The sequence below is a fragment of the Papaver somniferum genome, chromosome 5, assembly GCF_003573695.1.
Source record: "Papaver somniferum cultivar HN1 chromosome 5, ASM357369v1, whole genome shotgun sequence".
Lineage (NCBI taxonomy): Eukaryota > Viridiplantae > Streptophyta > Magnoliopsida > Ranunculales > Papaveraceae > Papaver > Papaver somniferum.
This window is the reverse complement of record NC_039362.1, coordinates 85,451,385-85,478,310: the sequence shown is the minus strand read 5'-3', so window position 1 is coordinate 85,478,310 and position 26,926 is coordinate 85,451,385. Positions and strand designations below refer to the sequence as shown.

General features: G+C 39.8%; 2 protein-coding genes across 2 annotated transcripts; one reads left to right on the top strand and one right to left on the bottom strand.

The window, feature by feature from the left end:
- The first annotated feature begins 1,832 nt into the window (after positions 1–1,832).
- LOC113279250 (prothymosin alpha-A-like) lies at positions 1,833–2,363 on the top strand. Its single transcript, XM_026527952.1, has 2 exons — positions 1,833–2,034; positions 2,098–2,363. The coding sequence occupies exons 1-2, from the start codon at positions 1,833–1,835 to the stop codon at positions 2,361–2,363; spliced, it is 468 nt and encodes a 155-aa protein (XP_026383737.1).
- Positions 2,364–9,030: 6,667 nt separating this feature from the next.
- On the bottom strand, positions 9,031–9,693 carry LOC113279249. The gene has a single exon (XM_026527951.1). The coding sequence runs from the start codon at positions 9,691–9,693 to the stop codon at positions 9,031–9,033; it is 663 nt and encodes a 220-aa protein (XP_026383736.1).
- Positions 9,694–26,926: the final 17,233 nt, after the last annotated feature.

Genomic DNA, 26,926 nt, shown 5'->3' with positions numbered 1-26,926 from the left:
TCGATTATATATATAAGTAATTACTGAAATTGCTCAGTATTCATGAGATGTGTCGTTTCCTCAGTTGAGAGACTGCACATCTACATATGCTCCGAGAGATAGTATTCTCAGTCAGAGGTTCTTGCGGCATGAGATTTCATGCTTCAATGAGAGACATGAGCCTCAATACTCATCTGATTGCTGGGTCTGGAGTATGTACAATTATGGTTTATGATTTTATCCTTTGTCGAAAATCCACCATCTACATTAAGTCCCATGCTTAGTGAGGGACAATCATGTTCCTCAGTTAGCACTGGATGTTGATTTTCTAGTTATAGACGAAATAAGTAATTGAACTTAGTCGTAAGATAAGATGTTCGATTGCACGAGCGAACCATGGCTTGAACGAAGATCCCAGTGGCACGATAGAGCATCATCTATTGAGCATAAATTGGTGTAGCACCGCTGATTTGGTGATGGAACCTTGGTCGGTATAGGATTCACGGGTCCGGGCCCAAAAAGGAAATCCTTGTGGAATTAGGTTTTGGAAATAAAATTTGATGTAAAAGGAATAAATACTTTTTTTTTATTTCTCCTCTACACGACCATCACCTTCATCTCTTCATCACCTTCACGTCAGCAGCGGAGCTTGCCATCATCGACTGTTGTCGCCGATTATCGCTGCCACCGTTCGGCCGCCGACCAGGCAAATTTTTTTATTTTTTTTGCTGTTTCATTAGTTTTTCATGCTTTGTTCATGTGAAAGTTATATATACATGTGCATATATGAGTGTGAGTTTTGTAGAAAATCCTTGTTTTAAAAAACGTACGTTCGATCGTTAGTTTAAGAAACTAGTAATAATCCCTGACTTAGGAGAGATTTTTTTATATATAGACCTGTATCTAGTGATAAAATTTTGTCTATGAGCTTTCATAAACACAAAAACTTTATCTTAAAGGGTGTGAAATCTCACAAAATCAAATAAACCTTCGTTCCAAAGATAGACTATCGTACGGAGGAATTTTTTTTTTTTTTTTTTATATATATAAAACCGTGAAATATTCACAATTTTTTTTTACATTTACGTGAGTCCTGCTCATGTCATTTTTTTTAATTGTTACGTGAGTAATTCATGTTTTACATACATATATAAATATATATTATTTTCGTTGAAAACCAAAATTTGATTTTGAGTAATCTTTAAAAGTAGACAATTATTTATGATGAAATATTGTTTTGGTTTTCATAATTCAATGGTGAATGTTCACACGGTGGAAGTGTTCATAACTTTATGAAAATCTGAGTTTTGCTCGTCTTTTGTAGATTCGAAGAAACGAGCAAGTTTTGAAGTGTTAACTCTTACTCCCTCTGTTTCAAAAAGACCGTCCTCTATTCCATTTTGGTCTGTTTCAAAATTATGTCCAGCTTCTGTTTATAGTCATATTTTTCCAATGAACTCTCTAATATACCCTTAAATTTTTATATTTATAAAATATTTTTTAATGGGACCCAATCAAAAATATTAATGAAATTTGTGTAATTAAGGAAACAAATATATCCTTCATTCCTTTTTGTATTTTCTATTTACAATCCCATAACAATTTTTGGTAGTTTTTATTACGAACAGTTTTATTGAAATAAATTAGGCAAGTAGTTAAGGGTAGGCATGTAAACTATTATTGTCTACTTAATATCTTCACAAAGTCAAAGCGGGCTGTCTTTTTGAAACGGAGGGAGTATATCATAATCACTATTGTTAGTGAAATCATAAACAGGTAAGAGTTAAGAATTACCATTTCGTTGTGAAATTGACATTGGCGTATCTATGATTCTGTGTTTCTGGTTCCAGATAATGGTGACTTCCAGCAGTGATTACTCTTCTAGCTCTTCTGAGGAGGATTCCAAGATTTATGCGGTCAAAGCACGTGCCAAGACGGATCATGATAAGGAAATAATAAATAACATGCCCCTTGATGAGCTAAAAGTTGCTCGTGATGAGCTCTTGAAGAGGAAATCCAGGGAGGAGATAGTAGCCGATTATCGGGAGAAAAGGCGTAGAATTTAGCGGAAAACACTAGAAGCTGAGGAGAAACTCCGATCTCATCCTGGTGGTGTAGCCTCAGACTCAGATGCCGAAGAAGAGGAATCCATATGGGAGCCGATGGAACGCAGAAGTAGGCCATATCCACCACACAGGGAGATTGAGCGATTGGTTGAGGCTGATCTCCAAGCTGAACGTGATGAAGAAGATTACTGGGATGGAATGTATACCGATCTCGAGAAAGAATTCCCCAGTTCGGACAGTGATTCCGAGAAAGAGTCTGAAGAGGATTCTACAGAGGACGATGAAGATGACGACAAATCGGATGACTCTGACGATTAGTCTTGCTCATAATCTTGTTTGAACATTTGAATGTCTTTTCAGTCTTCATAATAGACATCTCTTTGATTATTTGAACAACTTCACTTCAGAATTGGATTTTCTTTTTTGAATGAGAAACCCTTTTATTAATATTGAGTCCTTTGTCCTTCATTTGAATTAAATGAAATGAACCAATGTTCATGTGCCAAAATCTATCATAATCTTCTTCGGCATGCTCCAATGATTTTCGTCTTTGAAAAATACTAGAATGTGCCGCATAGACTGAGAATACGTGTGACGTGCACAAAGTCGTGGGGCTATTTTCTGACCATGTCCAGCTTTGGTCATTGTCAGTCCCCAGTACGTTATTTTCCTCCGCGTCTCCAGTATTGATCTTGTTTGAAACCTAGGGTTTCAATAAAACTCGCAACTGAATTGACTATTCGCAGAAGATAAGTGTCCATCGTATCTAGTATATATCTTCAGGACTTTGGGTCTATCATCTACACGAATATTTCCTCCATTCCTGAGTTAGTTTCATCATACAGAGGAAATTTTAATCATCATACCTCCATCGACATGTCAGACAGTAGTTCATCTTCCATGCATCTCCGTTAAAGTGGGGAGCCAAGAAATCCAACCTGGTACGAGGTATCCCTTTTGTTCTTTCTTTTGTGTAATCAATGGCTGACTAAAGAAAGTATTTGTTGCAGATGAACCAGGGTTATGAATGTCCTTCTTCTTCCCCGCATCGTTCAAGACCTAAGCACACCATTAAGATCACCGCCCGTTTCAAATCTGCTTGTGCGGGTGCTGGAATATCTGTGAGTTCTGAAAAATATTTTTATAATGAAGTTTATTCAAATATCTATTGAACCTGAATGTTGCATTTGTAGGTTGATGTTCATGTTGTTGAGGACGGAAGGAAGAATAAAAGACAATCAGCAACAACAGTTGATGATGATCATGTTGATGACAACTCGATCAATCTTGTAGATGTTGATGTCGAAGTTCCTGTTCGTGAGTATCCGACTGCTGGACTTCAACTTGTCATACCTATGGAAAATTCTTGCCCGGATAATCAACTTGTTGGCGGATTTATCGTACCCAAGTGTCATGCGCCGCTGTACACCAAAATCTGGAGAAAATATGGACATATCGCCACCACAGAGGTATGGAGGGGTTCTCTTCCAACTCTCTTAACCACAGTTGCCGGATTGTTGCATATTATTGATGAGATGGACAAGAAGAACTTGCGGGATGTCAAGAATAGAGAACTTTACATATGGAATGACATGATCTCGAATTATGATCTATTGAAATTCAATGTAGGCTGGCTTCGTCGTCGCATTGACATTATCAAAGGGCTGCCGTTGTTGCCAACATGATTTCCTCGTCGGCTGCTATCATAGAGGAAGAGAGAGCACTAGCTTTGGAATCTGTGAGGGCTGACAAAGCAATTGAAGATCTGAGGATAAGAAATGAAATCTTTCGAACGAAGTTGAAAATGATGTCCAGTAAGAATTATCTGTTATTAGACGGTGTGCTCTATATAAGCATTTATGATTGTTGTTTTTGAATAGGTTTAGGCTTTTCTTTAGGTAGAATAATTGATCATGGTACGAAGGAATTTTGTTCAATTATGAAATGTTAAATGAACAAAGGAGCATTTTGCACGCTCTTTGGAGGAATTTAAATTATATTTCGAAATATGCTTGAAATGATGAAAAGTAATTGTTTTCTACGGATCAGGCATAGTATGTTTTGAGCCATTTACCGTTGATTAGATTTCCTTCTACTCCTCCATCAATAGCTAAGATTTTGTAATATCCACTGGTTACCTCCTTGATGACTACATATGGTCCTTCCTATTTCGGAGAGAACTTGGGAGCAGACATATCTTGTTGAATGTGCTTTGCTGTTTTTAATACCAAATCTTCTACTTCGAATGTTCGGGGTCTTACCATTTTGTTGTAAGCTCTGGAGATCCTTTGTTTGTATGCTTCCACGTATTTTTCTACCTTAGACCTCCTTGACTCAAGCATGTCCAATTCAGTGATTCTTGAGTTGGACACTTCGGCTTCATCCCATTGAACTCCACTGGCTATTGCAATCCTTGCTGAAGGAATTTTGATTTCTGTTGGGAGTATGGCATCAGATCTATAGATGAGAGAGTATGATGAAGTTCCGATCGAGCTCCCTGGTGCAGTTCGATAGGCCCATAAAGCCATAAGCAATTGTTCATGCCACGTTCGAGGATTATCATGAATTGTTCGGCTGAGAATTCAGAAGTTTTGTTGGTGCTCTCTGCTTGTCCGTTTCCTTGGGGATAATATGGTGTGGAGAAAACTTGTTTGATGCCGTCTTCCTCGAGCAATTCCATCACATGCTTGTTAGCAAAAGGAGTTCCATTATCGGTGACAATGTGTTTAGGAACACCGAATCTGCATATTATATATTCTTTGATGAAGGCCGCAATCGTGACTCCAGTGGTGCTTCGAACAAGAATAGATTCAACCCATTTGGTGAAATACTCGGTTGTGCTGATGATGTACTCATGCTGCTTCGAAGATGCAGGATTGATTTTTCCGATGATATCCAGTCCCCAGCTATAAAAAGGCCATGGAATATTCATATAATTTAATGGGAGACAAGGAGTGTGAATGAGATTACCATGGACTTGGCATTGATGACACTTCTGAACATGTGCAGCTGCGTCGTCTTCCATGGTGGGCCAATAATATTTCTCATGAATTTGGAGAAATAATTTCCTCCTTCCTTGATGCTCTCCCTCGTGCATTTGTTTCAAAATTATTGGGATTTCATGTTCAGCGAAGCATCTCAGCAAGTTCCCACCAAAGCTTTTGCGGTATAAGATTCCATCAAGAAAGACAAATCTTTTAGCTCTTTGAATGAGTTTGATTGTTTCTTTCTTTTCCAACGGCAAGTCATTGTCCCGGAGGTACTTGATGTAAGGTTCCTTCAAGTCCCCAGTGTGATGGACTGTCAAAATCTCTAATTGATGAGGAGGTGTTTGACAACTGGGAGAAAGATCTTTGCAGAATTCTTTACTGAGCCTCCATGGAAGGCTAATAATATCCCATCCTTTGAAGCTTTCTGTAAAGTGTTACTACCAACGTCTGTCCGCAGATTTCTTCATGTATGCGTTTGAGTTGCTCGTTCGCTTCGTCGTTTTCGAGGCATCGTGATAAAGACCCATCAGGATTTCAATAGTATAACGCTCCATGAAGCAGGAAATAATTCTTTAATTCCTTGAGGCTAGCTTTCCCTTCTGAAAGAGAAATGCTCAATTCATGAATAATAGGCGCTCGCCAATCGTTTGCTTGAATGTCTTCAACTTGAGCAAGCTAGGTAGATGACACAACACGCCTCTGTACCATGATTGTTTTCTCTGCTCCTTCGAATTGCATCTTGGAAGAGAGAGTCGCCTAGGCAGTCAGCATGTATGTTGTTAGTTCGTCACGTATGGACAATCGTTGCATCAGCAAAATGAGTTAATAGCCGCCGCGCTTCAGTTCTGAATGGGGCAAGTGTGATTTCTTTGAGAGAGTACGCTCCATTCATTTGATTGACCAGTAGTTTTGAATCTCCCCTTATCTCAAGGTGAGTTGCTCCTGCTTGCTTGGCCAAGGACAAACCTAGTAAGAAAGCTTCATATTCTGCTGAATTGTTGGTGCAGTGGAAATCCAACTTGAAAGAGTGTGAGAAGACTTCGCAAGATGGAGATACATACTAGTATTACGCTCGCTCCTCCAATGTCGTTGCTAGGGGTGGCGGATCCGTCAAAGTATAAAAACCATGTCTCTTCTTTGACAACTAAAACCTCTGGAAACTCACCTGGCACATCTTCATGTAACATTGTTGCATCTTCTCCTGAAAAAGCAGCGAGCAAGTCTGCAACAGTCTGCAAATGCTTTTCCTTTGATTTCCTTAGCGGTAACAGGCTATGTCAAACTCTGACATTTGAAGTAGCCAATTTGCCGGTCTTCTTATCAAGACTGGATTTGATAGTAAAAAATTTACAGGGTCAGCTTTGGAAACGAGCACGACTCTGTTGGATAGCAAATAGTGTCTGAATTTCTGGATTGCATGCACCTATGCTAGACATGCTCTTTCGGCTTTTGGGTATCGGAGTTGAGCGTCTCTCATCGTACGGCTGAAGTAATAGATCGGACGTTCGATACCTTCTTCGTCTTCTTGAGCAAGAAGCGCTCCAATAACGACGTCACTGGAAGCTGTGTAAAGTATTAGTGGTCGTCCTTGCACCGGATATTGCATGACAGCGGGTGATAATAGTATCTGCTGTATTTTCTGGAATGCTTCTTGTTGGACGGTTGTCCATGTAAAACTTGCTCCTTTCTTTTGCCGAGGGCTGAACGAAGTAATGGGTTGAGCCAATCGAGGAATGAAGCGCCGAATATAATTCACCTTGCCCGTAAAACTCTAGAGTTCTTTCACAGTGCGTATAGGAGGCATGGTAGTAATGTCTTTCGTCTTGTCTGGATCGACCTTGATTCCTTCTGCAGTGACCAGGAATCCTAGAAACTTTCCGGAAGAAACACCAAAAGCACACTTCAGAGGATTAATATTTAATTTGTATTCTATGCATCTTTCAAAAACTTGTCTCAGAACTTCCAGGTAGGATGCTCGAGTCTTCGACTTCACCACCACATCATCAACATAGTCTTCCACTTGCTTGTGCATCATGTCATGGAATATTGCAATCATGGCTCTTTGATAAGTGGCTCCTACATTCTTCAGGCCTAAAGGCATTACCGTGTAGTGAAAGTTTCCGATGGGAGTCCGGAACGCGGTCTTGTTAGCATCATGTTCGTACATCTTGATTTGGTTATATCCATTATAACCATCCATGAATGAGAATATACTGTGATCGCTGGTTGCATTGACAAACATATCAATGTTGGGTAAGGGAAAATCATCCTTCGGACAACATTTATTCAGATCCCTAAAATCAACGCAACATCTTATTTGACCATTTTTCTTCTTGACTGGAACAACATTCTCCATCCATGTTGGATGTTGAATGGGTTTGATGAATCCTGCTGCTAGTAGTTTCTGAATCTCGACTTTGATTTGCTCCTCGACTTCGTGCCTGAACTGCCTAGGTGGTTGTTTGACAGCTTTGGATCCAGGAGTGATGTGCAGATGAGTGACTAATTTGTCGTCTAGACCAGGCATTTCTTCGTATGTCCAAGCAAAGATACCCTGATACTCTTTTAACAGACTTATCAGTTCCGTCCGTTCCTCTGGTGACAATGTGGAACTAATTAAAATTGGCTTGGATCATCCTCCGTCCCGATGTTGATTGTTTCGAGATCATCAATAGTGGAATCAGTGCCGTCTTGCAATTGTCGTGGAGCATCTTGAATCTCTTCGTCGAGTGACTGTTCACTCTGACATGATTCTTCGGGGCGGGGAGACTTTTCATTGTTCTCCCCTGTTAATTGCTAATCTTTGCGTCAGCAGTAAATGATCCTCCCCTCTGCATCATGACTGGCTATGAAATTAGATCCTGGAGTTGAGACCTGATCCTTACGGCGCTTAATCGGTGTAGCATGTGACTTGATCGATTTAGCACCTGAGGATGATGGTTTGTCAGCAACTTCTTCAATGGACTTCCATCTTAGGAGTGAAGTACTGTAGATCTTGCTTGGAGGTTCGAGGATGCTTTTTTGAGATTCAAGGAATTCAGCATCATATACGGGATCATAAGGAGATGATGAAGACACAATGCGAACAATCTTGTTGTTGATTAGAGCCTTCATGCATTGATGGTACGTCGAGGGGACCACCTTGTTATCATGGATCCAGGGTCGTCTGATTATCGGTTCTTGCTCAATTACATGAAACTTGACCTTTGGTTGGATAGAACCTACCTTCAGGTATACATATGCATATCCGTATGTATGGCTATGATTTCCTTCAAAACCTGTCATCAAAATGGGATGACGAACAATTTTATTATGTGGGATCTTGGCCTCCTTGAGAGTCTTCATAGGAATAATATTTGTAGAAGCGCCTGTATCAACGAGAGCTCTCCTGAATTCAGAGTTCTTGATAAAACCGGTCATGTACAAGGCTCGATTATGCCCTTCATCTGCCATGTGGTCTTTTTCTCCGAATGTGATATTGTTGATCGAATGTTCAGACACCATGGATACTTCTTCAACGGCTAGAGGCGATGGAGTTAGATGCACATCGGATGATATTTGGTTGAGCGCAACAAATGTGTTCGTACACTGATCTCTGGTGAAGTGTAGGAGTTCACATAAATTTTCGATCAAATGTGTAACTTCCTGGTCTACCGGCTTTTCATAAGTGATGAAGATGTTGACTAGAGGGCTAGCGTCAGTGGTGTCAAGAGACGAGCATTCCACGACTTGAGCCCCTAAGATTCTTGTCAGATCCACCATGCAGTTAAACAAATTATCAATTGCTCCCTTCAATCGATTTATGTTCCTTTCCAAAATTTCCTTCCTTGGTGCTAGTTCAGCCAATGAAGGATTTTCTCCATCAAATGCATTGATAGATGGGAAAGGAGTAGTAAAGTAAGGATGACGAATATTTTTTTTTGACAGGAAAAGGGCAAATTAAATTGAAAAGATAACACTCATCAAAATAATGAATGTTAGGAGGTACAAAAATTTCAGTTGTTGCCAATCACAGCTTCCCAATTACAAATTAGCGTACTCAATGAGTAGCCTTCAAAAATTTTAGTATGCAAAGACCAATTAAACTGAGTATATTTGACAGTCACAATCAACTGACCTAAATACCGCCTTTTGTTGTTAAACACCCTGTAGTTCCGCTCTCTCCAGATCGTCCACCAAATTGCAAAAGGTAGGATGCTCCAGATTTTCTTTATCATACTTCTATTCTTCTTAGCCTTCCATTCCCACAAATTTGATTTAACGTTCTCAGAAAACACCCATTTCACTCCAAAACTATCCAGAAAATAGTGCCATACCTTTCTTGTTTCTGAGCAATGTAAGAACAAATGACTTTGTGTTTCCTGCTCCGTATTACAAAGTAAACAAGTACTCGAGTTAACCTTACCAACTCGCTGTAGAAACTCCAAAGAAGGTGCTCCATCGTGAAACAAAGTCCAAGCCAGAAAAGACACTTTTAATGGAATTTTTGGGTTCCATATTTGTTTATGAGGAAAAGCCAAAAATCCATCCACTTCTAAAGAGGAGTAGCAGCTGGCGACAGTGAAATCAGGTGCAAACTTGTATTTCCTGTCATCCTCCTTCTCATTATTATGCAACATCATAGCAAATTCTTCAAGTAACTGAATCATAATAGCCATCTCTCCTATTTCTGTTTCATTTAAATCTCTCTTGAAATTGAAATTCCATACACCGTGTTGAGAAATCATATCCTTTATAGAAGAAAGCTTATTATTAGACCGTTTGAATAACGTTGGAAACCTGTCTTCAAGAGTGTAGTTTCCCACCCACTTATCCGTCCAAAACTAAATTGTTGTACCACTCTTCAAAATTAGATCAATATTTTCTTTTACACTATTTCTTGCTTTAAGAATCCCTGCCCATAAACTATGACCAACTGTTTTAGAATAAGAGCTGGGTAAGAAAGAATTGATGTTACCTCCAAACTTCTCGTGAACGATCTTCCTCCATAAGGATGACGAATATTACCAGAGTCATTCGGATAAGCCAGAGAAACGTCACCATTTGAAAGACTCTGACTGGAATTTTAAGTAACTGAATTAGACCTAAGACCGACCATCTTTGTGAGAATTGAGGTTGCAACCGAGAGAATGATCTCCCACGGTGGTCGCGAATCTGTAGATGGGGCAAAACGAGTTGCTGGTTTTTAAGAAATTGAGGAGACGACCGTGCGGATGAAACTCCTTGAACCGAGCGAACTGTCTAACCTTACACAGATGCACTGCGAAAAGGGAGTGCTTTGAATTCGAGAGATCAATCTATAGGACTCCGACCTAAACCAAGACAATGGTTGTTCCACAGTCAATTCGGTCACAAGAGAGGATGGGTCGATCTGTAGGAGAGAAGCCGAGAAATGTGTGAGATCAATGGTGATCGAAATTATAGGTGTGTCGTGTATTCTGCGTGAAAAAATAAGATAAGTTCTGATTGATTGAATTTGCTCTGTTGAGAGTAATTGTTCAGACGCTGAGTTTTTTGTTCTCTTGTTGTCTGTTGTTTCAATCATGATTCAGAGACTTATTTATACTGCAAGAATTTTAGACACCTTGACCCCATGAAGTGTGACAGTTGCTGGAGTCAAAAGAGTGGGTAAGTGGGAAATCGTGTCAAAACCAGTTGCTCATCGTGCAGAGACTTGGTTGATTTTCCACCCACTACTTTGTTAACACCTCTAACTACTTGCACGACTTTCTCACATTCTCATAGTGTGTATGAACACACATGTCGTAGACCGCCAGACCAAAACCCTAGTTGATATCCCCCATGTGACACGATTGTTGTCTCGTGATTGTGGAGTCTGCAAGGCAGACGTGTATATAGTTAGTCAGTTGCTGACTTTATGAGACGATGAGTCCTTGTATTACTGAGTCGAACGTGATTCACAAATGTTCTAAGACTCATGAATTGAACGTGTCTGTTGAGACATAGGTATAATTCTAGAATAAATGTTGATAGTTAAGGTGAGCAAATATTGCTCATTTGATGAATTGTTGAATATTGATAGTTGAACCAATACTCCCTAGTTTGAGCAAATATTGCTCATCTGAGCAAATGTTGCTCGTTTTATGAATTATTGGTAGCAGGACCAAATAAAATATTAATTTAAAATACTAGCAACTGAACCGAGTATAATCAATTAAAATGTTGACCACGGGATCAACATAAAATTTATTAGTGTTTGAACCTTCTCGGAATTACGAGTCTTGGGTTCGAAACCCTAAATTGTTGATCAATTATGATTTATTGAAAATCAACCACGGAGTGAAGGAGAAACCGACTACATGGGATGATGAGTCGTCCATGTAGCGTCCAGATGCTCGGATGAGCAAATACCAAAGTCTCTTGAAGACTAGTTGGTGAAAGGATGATTAAGTGCTGGTTTAATCATTTATTAAAATAGTGCTTGTCTAAGCGTTAGGTAATAAAACCTAATTATGAAGAGATGAGGGACCTACCAAGGGGTCATGAAACTGGCCCTGGTTGGTCATGGGACCGACTGATGATCGTTTTATGTAATTCCAAATTGTTTGGAAGAGTTTGAACCTAATGTGAACAACTTAGGTCAAATGATGAAAATGTGTGGGACCGGCCTCTTGCAAGCCAAAGATACAACCTTGGTCTGTCAAGGTAATATGCTCATGTCACCAAAGTGTTCCTGTCTCAGTCCTGGGAATTTTGATATTTTCTGATGCACGTTTGAGCAACATTTTGAGAAAATATGAAAAAATCAAGGTTTTTTCTCAAACTAAGGAAATTTCATAAAATAAAGGAAATAATAATAATAAAATAAGGAACCATGAAGTGTGGGACCGGCTATGGCTAAGGCACGGCCGGACGGCCAATAAGTCCGGTCCCATGACACTTTTCCTAATTTTATATTATTTTCATTATTTTAAGGAAACATCATGAAATCAAGGAGTTTCCTTGAAGTGAAGGAGTTTCTATGAGATGAAGGAAACAATAATAATAAAAAAAATAAAAATAAAAACAAAAACAATAATAATAAAAAATTTCTCTAGGAAAGAGAAGCTCCGGCGATTGTGTGGGGGATTTTCAGGCGACTGAAAACCAGAAATCTCCCCTGCCTTTGTCCGTGATTTCAACGCATAATCTCCATGTTTCCTCTGTGTTTATTGTTTGATTGCATATAGGGATGCATGGCAGGTTTCTTCTAGGGTTTTTCTGTTACGCAACTTTCCCCTTGAATTTTCTATGCCCATAACTCGTTCTTCAGCTTCTTCAGTCCGTAGGAATGACAACCCTGATTCCCACTCCTCCACGAACTCATCTTCTTCAGTCCGTAGGGATGCATGGCAGGTTTCTTCGTAGAGTGATAAGCTTCCGTGTACTTTCGCAACTTTTGATGGCTGTCAAGGAGGTCCTGGTGGTTTAGGTTACTCCAAGAGTGGATTATCAAGACATCTGAAAGACCACCACTTTCCAACAGAGGATGCCAGATTGGTTTGCATTGAAAGGATTCGGACTAACGAGAGCTGCTTCACTGCATGGGAAAGCAATCTGTTGATGTTGGAATCTTGGTTATGCACCAAATGCATGACTACTCATACATGGAAAATGTCCTGCAAAAACAAGTTGCATGCTGCAGATGTCGTTCCAGGGCCGTTCAATGGAATTGGTGCAGATTTCCTGATTCATGGTGTTGTGAAACCTCAAACTGCTTCGCCTGGTGCAGTGGATAATGCTGGTGCAGGTGTTTCAGTGAGTGAAGAGCTTGCAGGTGATGAAGATTTTGCAGGCCTTAATGTGGAGATACTAAACCTGATGCTGCAACGACAAATACATACGACTGTTAGTATTCCTCCACACTGCAGGTTACATTTTTGGTGTGCTCTCAAGTCTGCATTAGATTCTGTTCTTGCTAATCCCATGAACATTGCGGCCTGGATATGATTGTTACTGCTGCCAATTTGTACACTAAACCTGTATGAACCTCGGAGCTCCAGTGAGGAACGCTCCGGTACGAGAAAGAAGTTGCAGACTGCTGCTGTAAACAAAGCTTTGTTGGTTTGGAGGGAACCTGCCGGCTGCATCAGTTTGGTACAACAATTGCTAGGCATGACCAAAAGAGCTTCTACACAGCGTGCTCCTATCAAAAAGAAGACAATGAGACATATAGAAGCCTGTCGTAAAAAGCTGAGTTATGGCCACTACACAGCAACAATTCGCATTCTTTCTTCTAGTGGCGTTGCTCAACCTACCGCAGACACTTTGTTCGAACTCCAGCATAAACACCCATATGCTCCACCCCCTACTACCACTGAAGCTGTCTCAACACCTTCTTTGACTGTTGATTCCAAGGCTGTACTTGCAGCCCTTAAGAGCTTCCCCAAGGGGACATCTTGTGGCAGAGACGGTCTACGTGCTCAGCATTTGTTGGATGCCATGAGTGGAGCTGGTGTTGCGATTTCTGATGACTTGCTGCTGTCGATTACTGGCGTTGTGAACCTGTGGATTGCAGGTAAATGCCCTCCTTCCCTTGGTATATTTGTAGCCAGTGCTCCCTTAACCCCACTACTTAAACCTGGTGGTGGTTTGAGGCCAATTGCGGTAGGCACCATATGGAGCAGGATGTGTTCTAAGTTAGCAGCTACTTCTGTTTGCAAAAACTTGAACAACTATCTTGGAAATCACCAATATGGAGTTGGCATCCCTTGCGGCGGAGAAAGTATTCTACATGCGGCGAATAGATTGCTTGAAATGCATGGATCTGATAACACCAAATCTATGTTATTGATAGATTTTTCAAACGCTTTCAACATGGTTGATCGATCTACTATTATCCGTGAGGTAAGAACACACTGCCCTAGCATCTCTCGTTGGGTTGAATTCTGCTATATGCAACCCGCCAGGCTATATTATCAGGAACACTTACTCTCCTCAGCACAAGGGGTTCAGCAGGGTGACCCTCTTGGTCCCCTTATTTTTGCTTTAGCTTTGCACCCTCTTATCGAGAAGATTGCATCCACTTGTATGTTGGATTTCCATGCCTGGTATTTAGACGATGGCACCATCGCAGGTGACACTTTGGAAGTGTCTAAGGCATTGAAGATTCTCCAAGAGGACGGTCCTGTCTACGGGTTACATTTGAATATTTCGAAGACTGAATTATTTTGGCCCTCTTATGACCCGAGAAGGGATTCCGATACTGCCTTTCCTGCGAATATTGGTAAGCCAAAAGATGGTGTTAAATTGCTTGGTGGACCAGTCATCCTAGATATGAACTTCTGTAGTAATGTGGTGTTGAACAGGATTGACAAAACCTCTCAGCTCATTGACAAGATTCAAGAGCTGCATGATCCTCAGTGTGAACTTTTGCTTTTGCGCAACTGTCCTGGAGTTTCGAGGTTATATTTTGCCTTATGCACTACTTGCCCCAAGGCGATTCAGAATGTTGCCACGCGCTTTGATGATTATCTTATGCGATATCTTCTTCGTCTTATAGTCGGAGATGAGGCTGGTTTTGGATTAGTCCAACAGCGACTAGCCACTCTTCCCATCAAAGATGGTGGTCTGGGTATTCTTACTATGACAGATACTATGCAGTACTGTTACCTTGCATCTTAGGCACAGACCCAGCATTTGCAGAATTCTATTTTGAGGTTGCCTGCAACAACCGACTTATGCCTTGGTTTCCATACTACTTTGCAGAGTTTCACACACGCTTGTGAGATCCCCCTCCCTGATTTCAACATTAATGATGCCGCCCCTCATTACATGAAGTCATTGGATGCTATCTACTTTGGAGCTATCAGGGAAAAGGTACTTACTCGCTTTTCTTTTTCTACACGTGAAGCTACTGTTTGGCAATGTAATAGATCTGATCATGCTATGGATTTCCTTAAGGCAATACCTATTCCTGGGCTCAACCAGGCAGTTGGTTCCAGGCAGTTTAGCTCGGTCTTACAATATCGTTTAGCTATACCCCTTTTTGAGGAACCTAATAAATGTACCTGTTGTGGCAAACTCATGGATATATTTGTAGACCACGCTATCCATTGTGCTAGCGAGGTCGGGCTTAAATTCATACATGATTTAGTAAAAGATATTCTGGCAGACATGTGTTACAGAGCTGGGGTTGTGGCTAGAAAAGAGGTTTCTTTGGGCGTCATCAATAATAAGGATTTTCGGCCAGCGGAATCATGGTTTATAATTGGATAGATGGGAAGGATGTTTGTCTCGATGTCACTGGGGTCTCTCTGTTTACCAGTGCTAATTCACGCCACTTCGTACCAGGTCACGCCATTTCTGCAGCAATTACTCGCAAGAACACTAAATACTTAGATGTTTGCACTTCTCTCGGATATGGGTTCGGTGTTTTGGCTTTCTCCACTTTTGGCGATCTTAGTACGGATTTATTAACTTTCCTGAAGAGATTAAGGAATTGCATGGTAGGACATGATGCCAACTTTAAGATAGGCAATTCTCTTTTTCATAGGCTAGGAATCGTTATTCAGAAAGGTGTTGGTGCCCAACTTGTTGCTAGGCTACCCACCATCTCTTGTAATATTGATTTTGATTAATAAATGCCTTAGTGGCTCCCTTTTATAATAATAATAATAATAATAAAAAAAAATAAGGGGCATGTGGGACCGGTCATGGCTAAGGCATGGTCGGCCGGCTAGTGGCCCAGTCCCCTGAACCTTTCATAATTTTATATTATTTTCATGATTTGAAGGAAATATCATGAAATTAAGGAGTTTCATAAGACTAAGGAAATAATAATAATAAAATAATAAGGAATCATGAGGTGTGAGACCGGCCACAACTAGGGCATAACCGGCCGGCTAGTAGCCACGGTCCCATGACACCTTTCCCAATTTTATATTATTTCCTTGGTGTGAAGGAAACACCATGAAACTGAGGAGTTTCCTCAAACGAAGGAGTTTTGTTCAAATGAAGGGATTTTCATGAGATCAAGGAAAAATAATAAAAATATGATAAAATAAAGAATTAGGCGTGGGATTGGCTACGGCATGACTGGACGCTCGGTGGGCGGATTAGCTAATATTTTATTATTATTTTTCTTCCTATTTTGCATAGGTTCATCGTTCCTTCGTATTTTGGAATGCTCGTTCGTGCATTCAGGTGCTCGTTAGTGCATTATTGCTGAATATACTTGCACCATTTTGGTCGGGGCTTACTCGATAGCGGCTCAGATGCCCGTACGTTGAATATTTATCACTAACCCATGGAATTCTGCTGGGAAGAACCACGAATTGAAGTAATGAAATATTATGAAAAACGTAGAATATTTCTGAATATTCAGTTAATGAATTTAATGATTAAAAATAATTAATTGATGGCTCTATACTGGCAGACATGCTGTCTAGAAGCATTAATTATTTGAGAATTGAGCGATGTGAGCTTGTTGAAGCGTCATATTTCTTTTATGTAGTCAGCGAAAACATTGTCACGCCATGAAGACGTTATTGCTCTATACTAGCAGACAATCTGTCTAGGAGCCGTCCAATCGTTCGATTCTATATAGAAGTAATTACTGAAATTGCTCAGTATTCATGAGATATGTCGTTGCCTTAGTTGAGAGACTGCACATCTACATATGCTCTGAGAGACAGTATTCTCAGTCAGAGGTTCTTGCGGCATGAGCTTTCATGCTTCAGTAAGAGACATGGGCCTCAATACTCATCTGATTTCTGGATCAGGAGTATGTACAATTATGGTTTTACGATTTTAGCCTTTGTCAATCCACCATCTACACTCCTCGTGGTTAAAACCGTCCAGACCCAATTTACATCCCTACTCCTCGTTCCTTTGCGTTCTTCTTCGCCCCTCTTTCTCCTCAGATGAAACTCGAAGAAGAAAACTCTCTGAAGATTTGAGATAGATGATGAATCGAAGGTTCTGTTCTTAGGGTTTGTATCAGAATATCTCTTCTTCTTCCGCTGCTAGTAATCATCACTTAATTCGAGCAACTCCCAATTTCTAGGGTTTTACATCCTTTTTTTGATGGCGATAATAAAAGTATCACCACTGAAGAGTTTCTTCTGTCCATCGAATTCTTTTGACAAGAAGGTGTGTAAATCTATTTTGTTTTCACGATTTGCTTGATTTTTTATTTCTCAGTAATCAGAGTATTTATATTGTTTTGATTTGATTTTTTTTTTGTAATTCTAGGATAATCATAGGTTAACCTTTGCATCAAATTCTCGACAAATTAGGGTTAATTGTTCTGTGAAATCTCCTGTGAATGTGAATGTTGAAGAAGTTGGTAGTGAATTCATGATTTGGTTAAAAGGTCAGAGGTTCTTGAAGTGGGTTGCTTATAGTTCAGATCCAAATATTGATCAATTCAAGGAGGTTTTATGGGTGCTCAGTATTTTTTGTCCACTTTGGTTACAGTTGGAACTGAGCATCTTCCATTCAACAAGGGAGATTTGATTGAGTTGAAAGTGAACTACCACTTCAATACCTCCCACCTATCTTGGTGTGCCTATTCCTCATGGTAGACTATCTAAGGAAAGACATAATCCATTATTACATAGAATTTATAACAAACTGCAAGGGTGGAAAACTATGCTAAACCAAGCAGGTCGGCTATGCTTAATCAATACTGCACTTTCTCCCACTGCAAACCACATTATGCAAACTGCTTTTCTACCTCAACACATTCACCAAAAAACAGATCAACTAAAACGAAATTTTTTTCTGGGATCACACGGGAAACACGAGGAAGATGCACCCAATCAACTGGAATACTGTGGGTATGAATAAATCAGCAGGAGGTCTAGGTATTCGAACTAGTGAGGCAATGAACAAAGCATTAATACTCAAAAGACTCTGGGCCATTCATGAGCAACCAGATTCAATTTGTTCGTCAATCTGTGCAGGTAAGTATCTTTCTAACCAATCCTTATTGCAACCTATATCTATAACCAACTCAAATCCTATCCCTCTATGGCGGGATATCAATAAACTTCTACCCTTGTTCAACCTAGGTTTATTTCACCAAATAAGCTCAGGTGATCAAACTGATATTTGGTCACAGCATTGGATTCCAGGAGTTAATTCAATACCCAACATCACTTCGTATACTATGAACAATGTATCTCAGCTCATCAACCAAAATACGAATTCCTGGAATACCCAACTCATCCGAACCATCACTGATGCAACTAACACCTTGAAAATCATTTCCATACCTCTCCCATCAAATCCTTCCACAGACAAGTTAATTTGGTACCCGACAAAGACTGGATCATACTCTGTGAAATCTGCTTATAGACTACTTCATCAACATGCCAACCCAACCATGATTTCTTCCTCTCAAAAATTCATTTGGACTCTCCCCTGCCCACCAAAAATACAAATTTTTGTTTGGAAAATCCTTCATAATGGACTACCTACGAGAGAGCTTCTCCATCATCGTCACATCAGAAACACACCAATGTGCCAAAATTGCAACGACTCTACTGAAACAATAACGCATACTTTTTTCTCTTGCCCCAGAGCTCTTCTAATCTGGGACCAAATGAGAATTTTTTTACAACTGCAATTCCCAAACACAGCCTTACATGTTACCCCACTAACCACAGTAGAGGATTTGTTGCACCTTATGTACCCTCAGCCAAAACCACCCAAAGAATTCATAACCCACCTGTGTACCTTATGGCATATATGGACCAGCAGAAACAAATCAGTTTTTCAACATATCAATGAGTTACCAAACATCACCAAGTTGCTAATCACAAAGGGCGCTGTCGAATACCAATAGACGCAACTAAATCAACCACCTTTAGCTCCAGGACTGCCTTCAACAATTCGTAGCAGCAACTATCGTACTACTAGTCATATTGCTTCTGTGGGTTGTTCCCCTCCACCACCAGGGATCCCTAAGCTCAACTGCGATGGTGCATCTAGAAACAACCCAGGAATAGCTGGAGCAGGCGTTGTTGTGCGCAATGAAGAAGAAAGGGTGCTTTGTGCTATATCAGAACCATTAGGATTTACCTCAATAATTATGGATGAAATGAGAGGAATGCTAATTGGTCTTAACCAGACTTGCAGAATGAACATCACATCACTCATCATTGAATCTGATTCAATTTCCCTTGTGAACTACCTCACCACTAGCACCATACCCCCTTGGAAAATACAACCACTCATACATAAAATCAAGGAATTACTGCAACAACTATCACATTGGGAGATTTTCCATGTCTACAAAGAGGCAAATCAACTTGTTGATGCTTTAGAAAGCTTTGTTGCTGATAGGACTCGTGATCTCGGTTATGCCGCAACGACACAAATTTGGCTAGATATGCACCCTCAGTTTCTGAATCGATATGCCAACTTGGCCGGAATTTCCAGCGTGTACTTAATATTGTTTGATTTTGAATAAAAAGTAGTTTGGTCTCAAAATAAAATAAAATAAGTAATCACATTTTTATTTGAATAAATTGAAATTTGTTGATTGACAAACAAAATAAAATAAAATAAAAAATAGACGGTTCTTCTAGAACATCCTTTCGAAATACATTGGTCTTGTTGGACCCATCATATGGACACACAGTTGATTCCTAGCACATCTCTATAAGATACGCTGGTTAAAGACAAGTGAGAAAAATTCTCGCAGAGACATTAATCGGGCGTACAAAACCTTTTCTCTCTCTCTCCGGACGAGTCTCATATGACCACAGAGGGATTTGGATTCGTTAAGAAAATCTTCGTAGAGATTTTGATCCGTCCTTAAAATCTCGGAGAGATTCACATCTCTCTGCAAAATCTCGGAGAGATTCAAATCTTTCTTCAAAATGTCGGAGAGATTCACATCTCTCGGGAAAAATCTCAAAGCTCCCTGTAAATTCTCGGAGAGATTCACATCTCTCTTCAAAATCTCAGAGAGATTCAAATCTCTCTTCAAAATCTCGAAGAGATTTACATATCTTCTCGAAATCCCAAAGAGATTCACATCTCTCCACAAACTCTCAGAGAGATTCAATTCTCTCAAGAAATCTCAGACAAGGCTGAATATTCCCCATGATAGGCTCCAACCTCATGTAGGAATCGAGTCTCCTCTTCAGAATCTCCATACGAATTCTAAGGCATCTCATGCCTTTTCACGTTACTCATCCAAGTCATTCTTACAGATCGGAGAATATCTCTCTCTCTTGGTCAACTCGGCTAAAGAGAATATTTTTCTCTCTGTCTACATATCATCACAAAGGCTGACTCAGCTTCACGCAAATTGGGGGAATAACAATTAGGGTTTTGGTCTGGCGGTTTACGACACGTGTGAGAATTACCCGGCTTATTTCTCACCGCAGAAGAGAGTAAAGGTGGTGGAATAATGAGATAAACTCAACCTAGTTTATCTTTATCTATTCCTGAAGAGACGGGAGAATTGCTCCGCACCGCATGAAAAGAAATCTTTATCTTCACCGACCTGAGATTAGAGAATTCAACTATAAATAGGTCATCCATTTCTCCAAGATACAATCATCTTTATTATAACATCTCAGAGTAATTCTTCTTCAAACCCTAGAATTCTTTCATCTCTCTCTTCGCATGCTTCCCTTCCTAAGACCAGCCCTAAACCTCTTCCATGACTGAAGCAGCCTTTGAACGGCCACTGTGCGTTGTTTAGGTAGAGACTGTTCGTGCTCAACCTCCCGTAACTCACTTTCAGAAACCCTAGAATCCCACTTCTAACCTCTTTCAGATTTTAGGTAACTACATTTTGGCGACCACAGTGGGAGGTTGTCCACTCAGTTACATACCTCAATCATGGTCACCATTAGGAAGGAAGATGATTCCACCAATGCAAACAAAAGAAACGTTCCATTGATTTAGTCTCTGTAAATCCATAACAAACTTAGTCGAGAGAGTTATTCTTGCCATAATTTTCCATCTCTTTCGAGTTTGACCTTAGTGAATAGGTTAGTGCGTCCCGCATTACATGGATCTCTTGCTGCATAACAAAACCCCCTAGTAACCTATTTTCATAAAAATCTATTGCTAATCCTTGCAAATGTTGGATACGTACCAAGGAGAACTCCCGGAGACTCAACATAATCTTGCAAAATCTCATATCGACATCCAGACTTATTTGAAAATGCCTTTAGAGTTACCAGTAGGGATAGATCTAACAAATCTAAATCGAGTATACGTTTCCTAAAAAAGGAGTACTAAAACTGCTGATAATAGAACTGACGGGATCTTGGATGTAATCGACCTAACCGGAGTAGATAAAGCTCATTACGAACGCGACAAAGCAAATGAGCAACCACCCAGCCGACCTTATCACTCTCAAGGACCAGATGACGCTCTAAATTAACTTGGAGATTCTGATGAATATTTGCTCCAAAATTCATTTAGGTCAAGGGCCCTCAACCTGATCACAAGGGACTCGGGAAGTTTACTTCACTTTGCTATTTTACTTATAACTCTTTTATTTTGTATCTGATTGACCTAGTTATTTTTCCGTCGGATTTTTCTTTTCGTCGTCTACAAGATAAACTTAGCGAAAACTTGGAAAAGATCAAAAAATTCGTGACCTAGTCAAAGGCGTTGCAGAGCCACATGGGGTCATAAACCGGCAACAAAGATACATCTTGTCGCGCTTCCTGCTTTAGAGAACCGTGACAAGTATGCGACAAAGTATGAAGTGAAACTAGATCCCAAGACGAGGCGCAACAGAAACTCAGCCTTATACGAAGACGGAAAGCTGCTAGTCGATATGCTATCTCAATACTGGTTCTGTCAGAAAGACGAGGAACTAGCTCTAGCAATTATATGACCAAGTCCCGATGAGCCTCCATCTCAGATACACCAAAGACTATATATCCAGTTTCATTTTCCGATGGGACCTCAGTTCACCCAAGATGGAGAAGGAAAATATCTTTGCAGTCGAATCTATGAATGTAAAAGAAATCCATAGTAATACTTGTGAGGCCAACAATTCAGATAAAGGCTCCATTACTCGACATACAGCCACAAACAACTACTATCACTGAAATAAACATGGGAAGGATGCGAGATCGTGAATCCAGAACAAACACTACTCATCCAATTTCCTACTAGCAATTCCCTCAGTCAAAATATCTTCTATCGAAAAATCGGCTCAACAAGATGCCCCATGTGTCAGAGACGTGATGACTAAAGGACAAGATACATATTCCCCTAGTCCCAGAAGGTGTCTACTAATCTCGAGGTCATTTGGCCATCTCCCAGAAGAATAGATCCCAGCAGAGAAGTTGCGACGCAAATTCACATGAGTCCCTGTCAAGATACCTAGCAGAGACAAGACAACGACTTTATCTCATCTCTGAAGATACAATCTTAAAAAAATATAAAAGTCTTACCTCAATGATTAAACATCTCCAGTAAACGAGAATCCTTATTCATACAACAAACTGGGGACTGATGAAGAACCGTGCATCAGGCATCTTTGTGACTAACATGAGGCGGCTCAAACATCCAACTCCTAAATGAAAGACTCTTACACCATTAACCCAGATATTCCGGGTGCAAAACAAATTGGTAGAATTCATAACGCTTCAAGTTAAAGACTTCTCACTAGAGGTGTATGAATGAGAATCAGATATCCTGTCCGAGCCTCATCTCCATGGCCGACCCTTAGGCACAAGCGCTTAATCCCTTCATATAGAACAAAGAATTGCGAGATTCTATCCACGGGAATGAACTCAATCCATGACAGAGATGTCGAAATACTTTTACAAGTCAAATCCAGGTTTTGTCGCATCCAGAGAAGGACTCACCCATCTAGGTTTTTCCATCACGATCAAGTAAGCTAGGTTTTACAAAACCCCATATAAGGATTTCAGAGAGGAAGCATGTACCGAGATTACCCCAACGCTTTATAATCGTTTCTCTTCTCAAGATTCACGGATAAGACAAACTAGGGTTCGTGTTGGGTCAAGAAGAGTTTGTGTCTTATTTTCACTCAAACCGCCTCATACTTCATTCATCCAACTCGACAAATTTGGACAAACGGGTTAATAATTCGACAATGCTCCCTTGATAAAAAAAAGTTATTCATCCACGTCTCTCCTACCATGTGTTAAAAGGGCATGATGTTTCAAAACACGATCCAAGAGATATCATCAAAACACTTGAAGGAATTGTTGCTAAATAACTACGGATTCCGATTTCAACTTCATATGGACATATCACCAGAAGAACAAGCTCCAAATACTAATTATTCCCCAATATATGAAGGTTGGGTATTTTCTGTTCGATAGTTGGGGTTAACCACTGAAATCGGATGTCAAACGAAGTTTTTACATCCCCCGGAGTCAAGATCGTGCAAGGAAAAATTTCTATTACGAATTTAACTTCAGGTTTTCACCTACTCGCATACGCAATGGATCAAGCTAGGTTTTGCACAAATTTAAGCTCATGATGGTCCTTTCCTTTACCAAATGCATACATAAAAGGTCTAGAGGGGAAATTACCAACATTTATGGAAATTATCTGGCAGCAGTGGCCTATACCTCTCGGGATGAAAACTCTCTCTTCTTTTTTAAGTCCTCCATATCCTTTCCTCCACGTATCCTCAGATACCGATATCTCTTACATAAGGGCCTCCCTAAGAAACGAAGACCGTAGTTTAGCTTGTTCAAGATAGTTCCAACAGAATCCAGCGACTCTCGCGATTATCTCACATTGAAAGCAAAGAATTTCACTAGTTGTCATCAAGTTTACCATATTTACAAGATCCGTAGAAGCAAGGCCGTTCAGAGTTATCATTCTCATGACACTAAATCCTCCAACAATTGCCTTATCCGAAGTCAAAGAAGACATGAGGTCCGTGAAATCACCCTCAGGTCGGTCGGTTGTCTCTCTGCACCCTGAACCTCTTTCTGAAGGCCCTCTAAAATTGTAGGATCAGAATCTCGCAGCAATAATGCCTCGGCGAAATTATTAACAACACAACACAGCAGTGTCGCAGAACAACTTCAGAAACAAAATAATAAACGACGTCAGCTAAATCATGAGAAAAATGTGGTGGTCCTGCGAAAATTAGGGAGTTTGCGAGAGTAATATTTGTAAGGTTGCGAGAATGTCGCAAACCATATCCTAAAATAAAGGACAGATTAGCTGTCATCCACTATGTGATTCCCTATAAATAGTCGTTCAGTTGTAAAGGAAAGGAGAGAGATCTTTTCTGATTGAGAAGCAAGTAAATAGAAGAGAGAAAATCTAGAGCAGTGGTTATTCTTGATTCCTTTATCTTTTCTTGTAAGATTGTTCAAAGATTCATCAATAAAATTAAGATTGTTAATCTAAAATGAGTCGAATGTTAATGAAATCTTGTGAGGGGTGTAGTGTAGGATTTCCCGCAACTACATAATGGCGCTAGAAACAGGGAACAATTGAAGATTATTATTCTAGAAAAAATTGAAGATTAATATTGAGATTTGTGAAGATTTGGTGTGATTGCTTAAGAATTTTACATAATCTCTTGTAATTCATTAATATTGAAGAAATGGCTAGAAGAAGAAATGCATCAGAACAACCAACTACTGTTAGAAGAAGCAGGAGACTTGCTGGAAGGGAAAGAAGTGAAATGGGAGAATCTACTAGAATGAGAAATAATGGACAAAATCAAATTCAACCACCAATTCAACAAACACTAGTACAAGGAAGGAATACAGATTATGATAGGGTGAGTATACACACTTGGCAATTAAATTCAGCAGAAGAAGTAGATGAAGAGCAGCAAACCAGAAACAATGGACAGGTAGAGAGAAATCAAGAAGCAGATGAAGGAATAATTTATGGAGATGAGGAAATTGGAGCGTTAGAAACGTTGAGACGAAGAATACATGAAGAAAGAAGAGATGAGGCAGAAGAACGTGCAAATCTAACAAGGCAAAATCACGAATTGAGGATGGAAAATATGAGAGTAGAAGATCGAGAATTACTACAAAATCATATTCAAGATCGACTAGAAGAGAGATGAGGCGAAACTCACCCACAATTAATGCTGGAAATAATATTCGAGAAGAAATATCAAATCCTAATGAAGAACATCACGAAGATAGAGAAAGGACTGATGATCGTTACGTTCCACAAAATGAAACTTTTGATGATAGGAAAAATGATAGAATTCAAGAGAATGAACAATGTCAGGGAAGAAATAATCAAGATGGCGAAGGGAATCGAGAGGAAGGAAGGAGAATTTTACATGAGAGAGAAGCTCAAAGAAATCAACAAACGATTGAAGAAGAAATTGAAAGACATTATGTTGAACAAGCACGTTTAATTTGCGAACGTGAAAGATTGAGAACGAAAATGGAAGAACAAGAGATTCAGAAGACAATTCGCCAGAACAATCACGACAATCGAGAAAGAAGGCGTACACAAAACCGGAATAACGATAATATCAATGAAGAGTATGATAGAGTACAGAGAATTCCTGAAAGACAGCGAATGGAATTGATAAGAAATGAACAAAATCATGGAGGGGAAAATGAGAGACATCATCATATGCGAATTCAAGATAGAGATGAGGAAGAGAATCGCAGAAGAAGACGAGATGAGGATGATGAAGAAGAAATGCAAAATTTCGCGAGAGAAGAAAGACATGAACGCAGAAGAAGGGAGGAGAAATTAAAAATACCAATGGATCAAAATTCAGGTGTAAATAAACAAATCTTAAAAGAATTAGAAGAAATGAGAGGAATGCTAAATAATAGAGGAGAAGTAGGCAGAAGACAATTAGATGAAACTATAGAAGAAGCTGTGAAAACTCCATTTACAAGGGAAGTACAACTAGGAGGAATACCTCCGAAATGCAATTTGCCCGCATTAACCAGCATTTTTGATGGAACAACTTGTGCAATTCAACACATTAAAGCCTACGTAAGGTGCATGTTGCAATGGGAAAATCATGATGCCGTATTATGCAAGTATTTTGCATCCAACTTAACAGGGGAGGCATTAAAATGGTTCGAAGGTCTACCAAAGAATACAATAACATCCTTCAATCATTTGCAGACTACATTCCTGGGGGCATATATAAGTAATAATTCTTCGCGACCTCGTATTGAAGACGTGTTTGGATTAAAATAAAGGATTGGCGAAAGTTTGAAGCACCTAACTAAAAGATGGAGGACTATGTGTAGCGAAATGGCTGGCCGTGTGGATGAGAGATATCTTATCTTATCATTTATCAATGCTATGTTTTCAACCAACCTATTGTATATCCAAATTTTCAGAGTCAAGAATACGATCACAATGACTGAATTGCGAGAACTTCAGGAAGAATATATTGCTCTAGAGGAAAGGAAAAATGAAATGTAATCATACCCAGTTGCGAACACCAGTTCACAAACAGCGAATGCAACCTTATTACCCAAACTGATAAACACAGTGGCGAGCACTTCCCAAGTACAACAAGAGAAGGTGACGGGTAACAATCAACAGAAACTGGTGGCTATGGGAAGCCGAGATCAAGAGGAGTATGAAAGAGAAATAAATTTCTACAATCATGGTGGAAATAACAAGATTCAAAGACTCGATCAGCCGCAAGAAACTTATGGAGGTCAAAGACAAAACTACAATAGAGGACAAGGAGGTCACAAGGTAGTATGGGAAGAAATCAAGATTCCACCTATAAATGCAAGTGTGGAGAAAAGATGGGAAGCTATAAATTTTATGGAGAATATACCAACACCATGGAACATGGGAACGGAACCACCTCCAAACCACAGAAGTCATGAGTTCTGTTCTTATCATCATTTTCATGGACATACTACAAATGATTGCAGAAATGTAAAAAGAATTATTCTGAGAATGATAGATCAAGGAAAACTAAACCACTTTTTGGTAGGGCACCCATAATCT

Bases quoted from the DNA above. Each gene is read 5' to 3' on its own strand.
- LOC113279250 (XM_026527952.1), top strand. From the start codon at position 1,833: ATGGTGACTTCCAGCAGTGATTACTCTTCTAGCTCTTCTGAGGAGGAT. The intron at 2,035-2,097 runs GTAGAATTTAGC...CTGGTGGTGTAG, and splicing joins CGATTATCGGGAGAAAAGGC to CCTCAGACTCAGATGCCGAA.
- LOC113279249 (XM_026527951.1), bottom strand. From the start codon at position 9,693: ATGGCTATTATGATTCAGTTACTTGAAGAATTTGCTATGATGTTGCAT.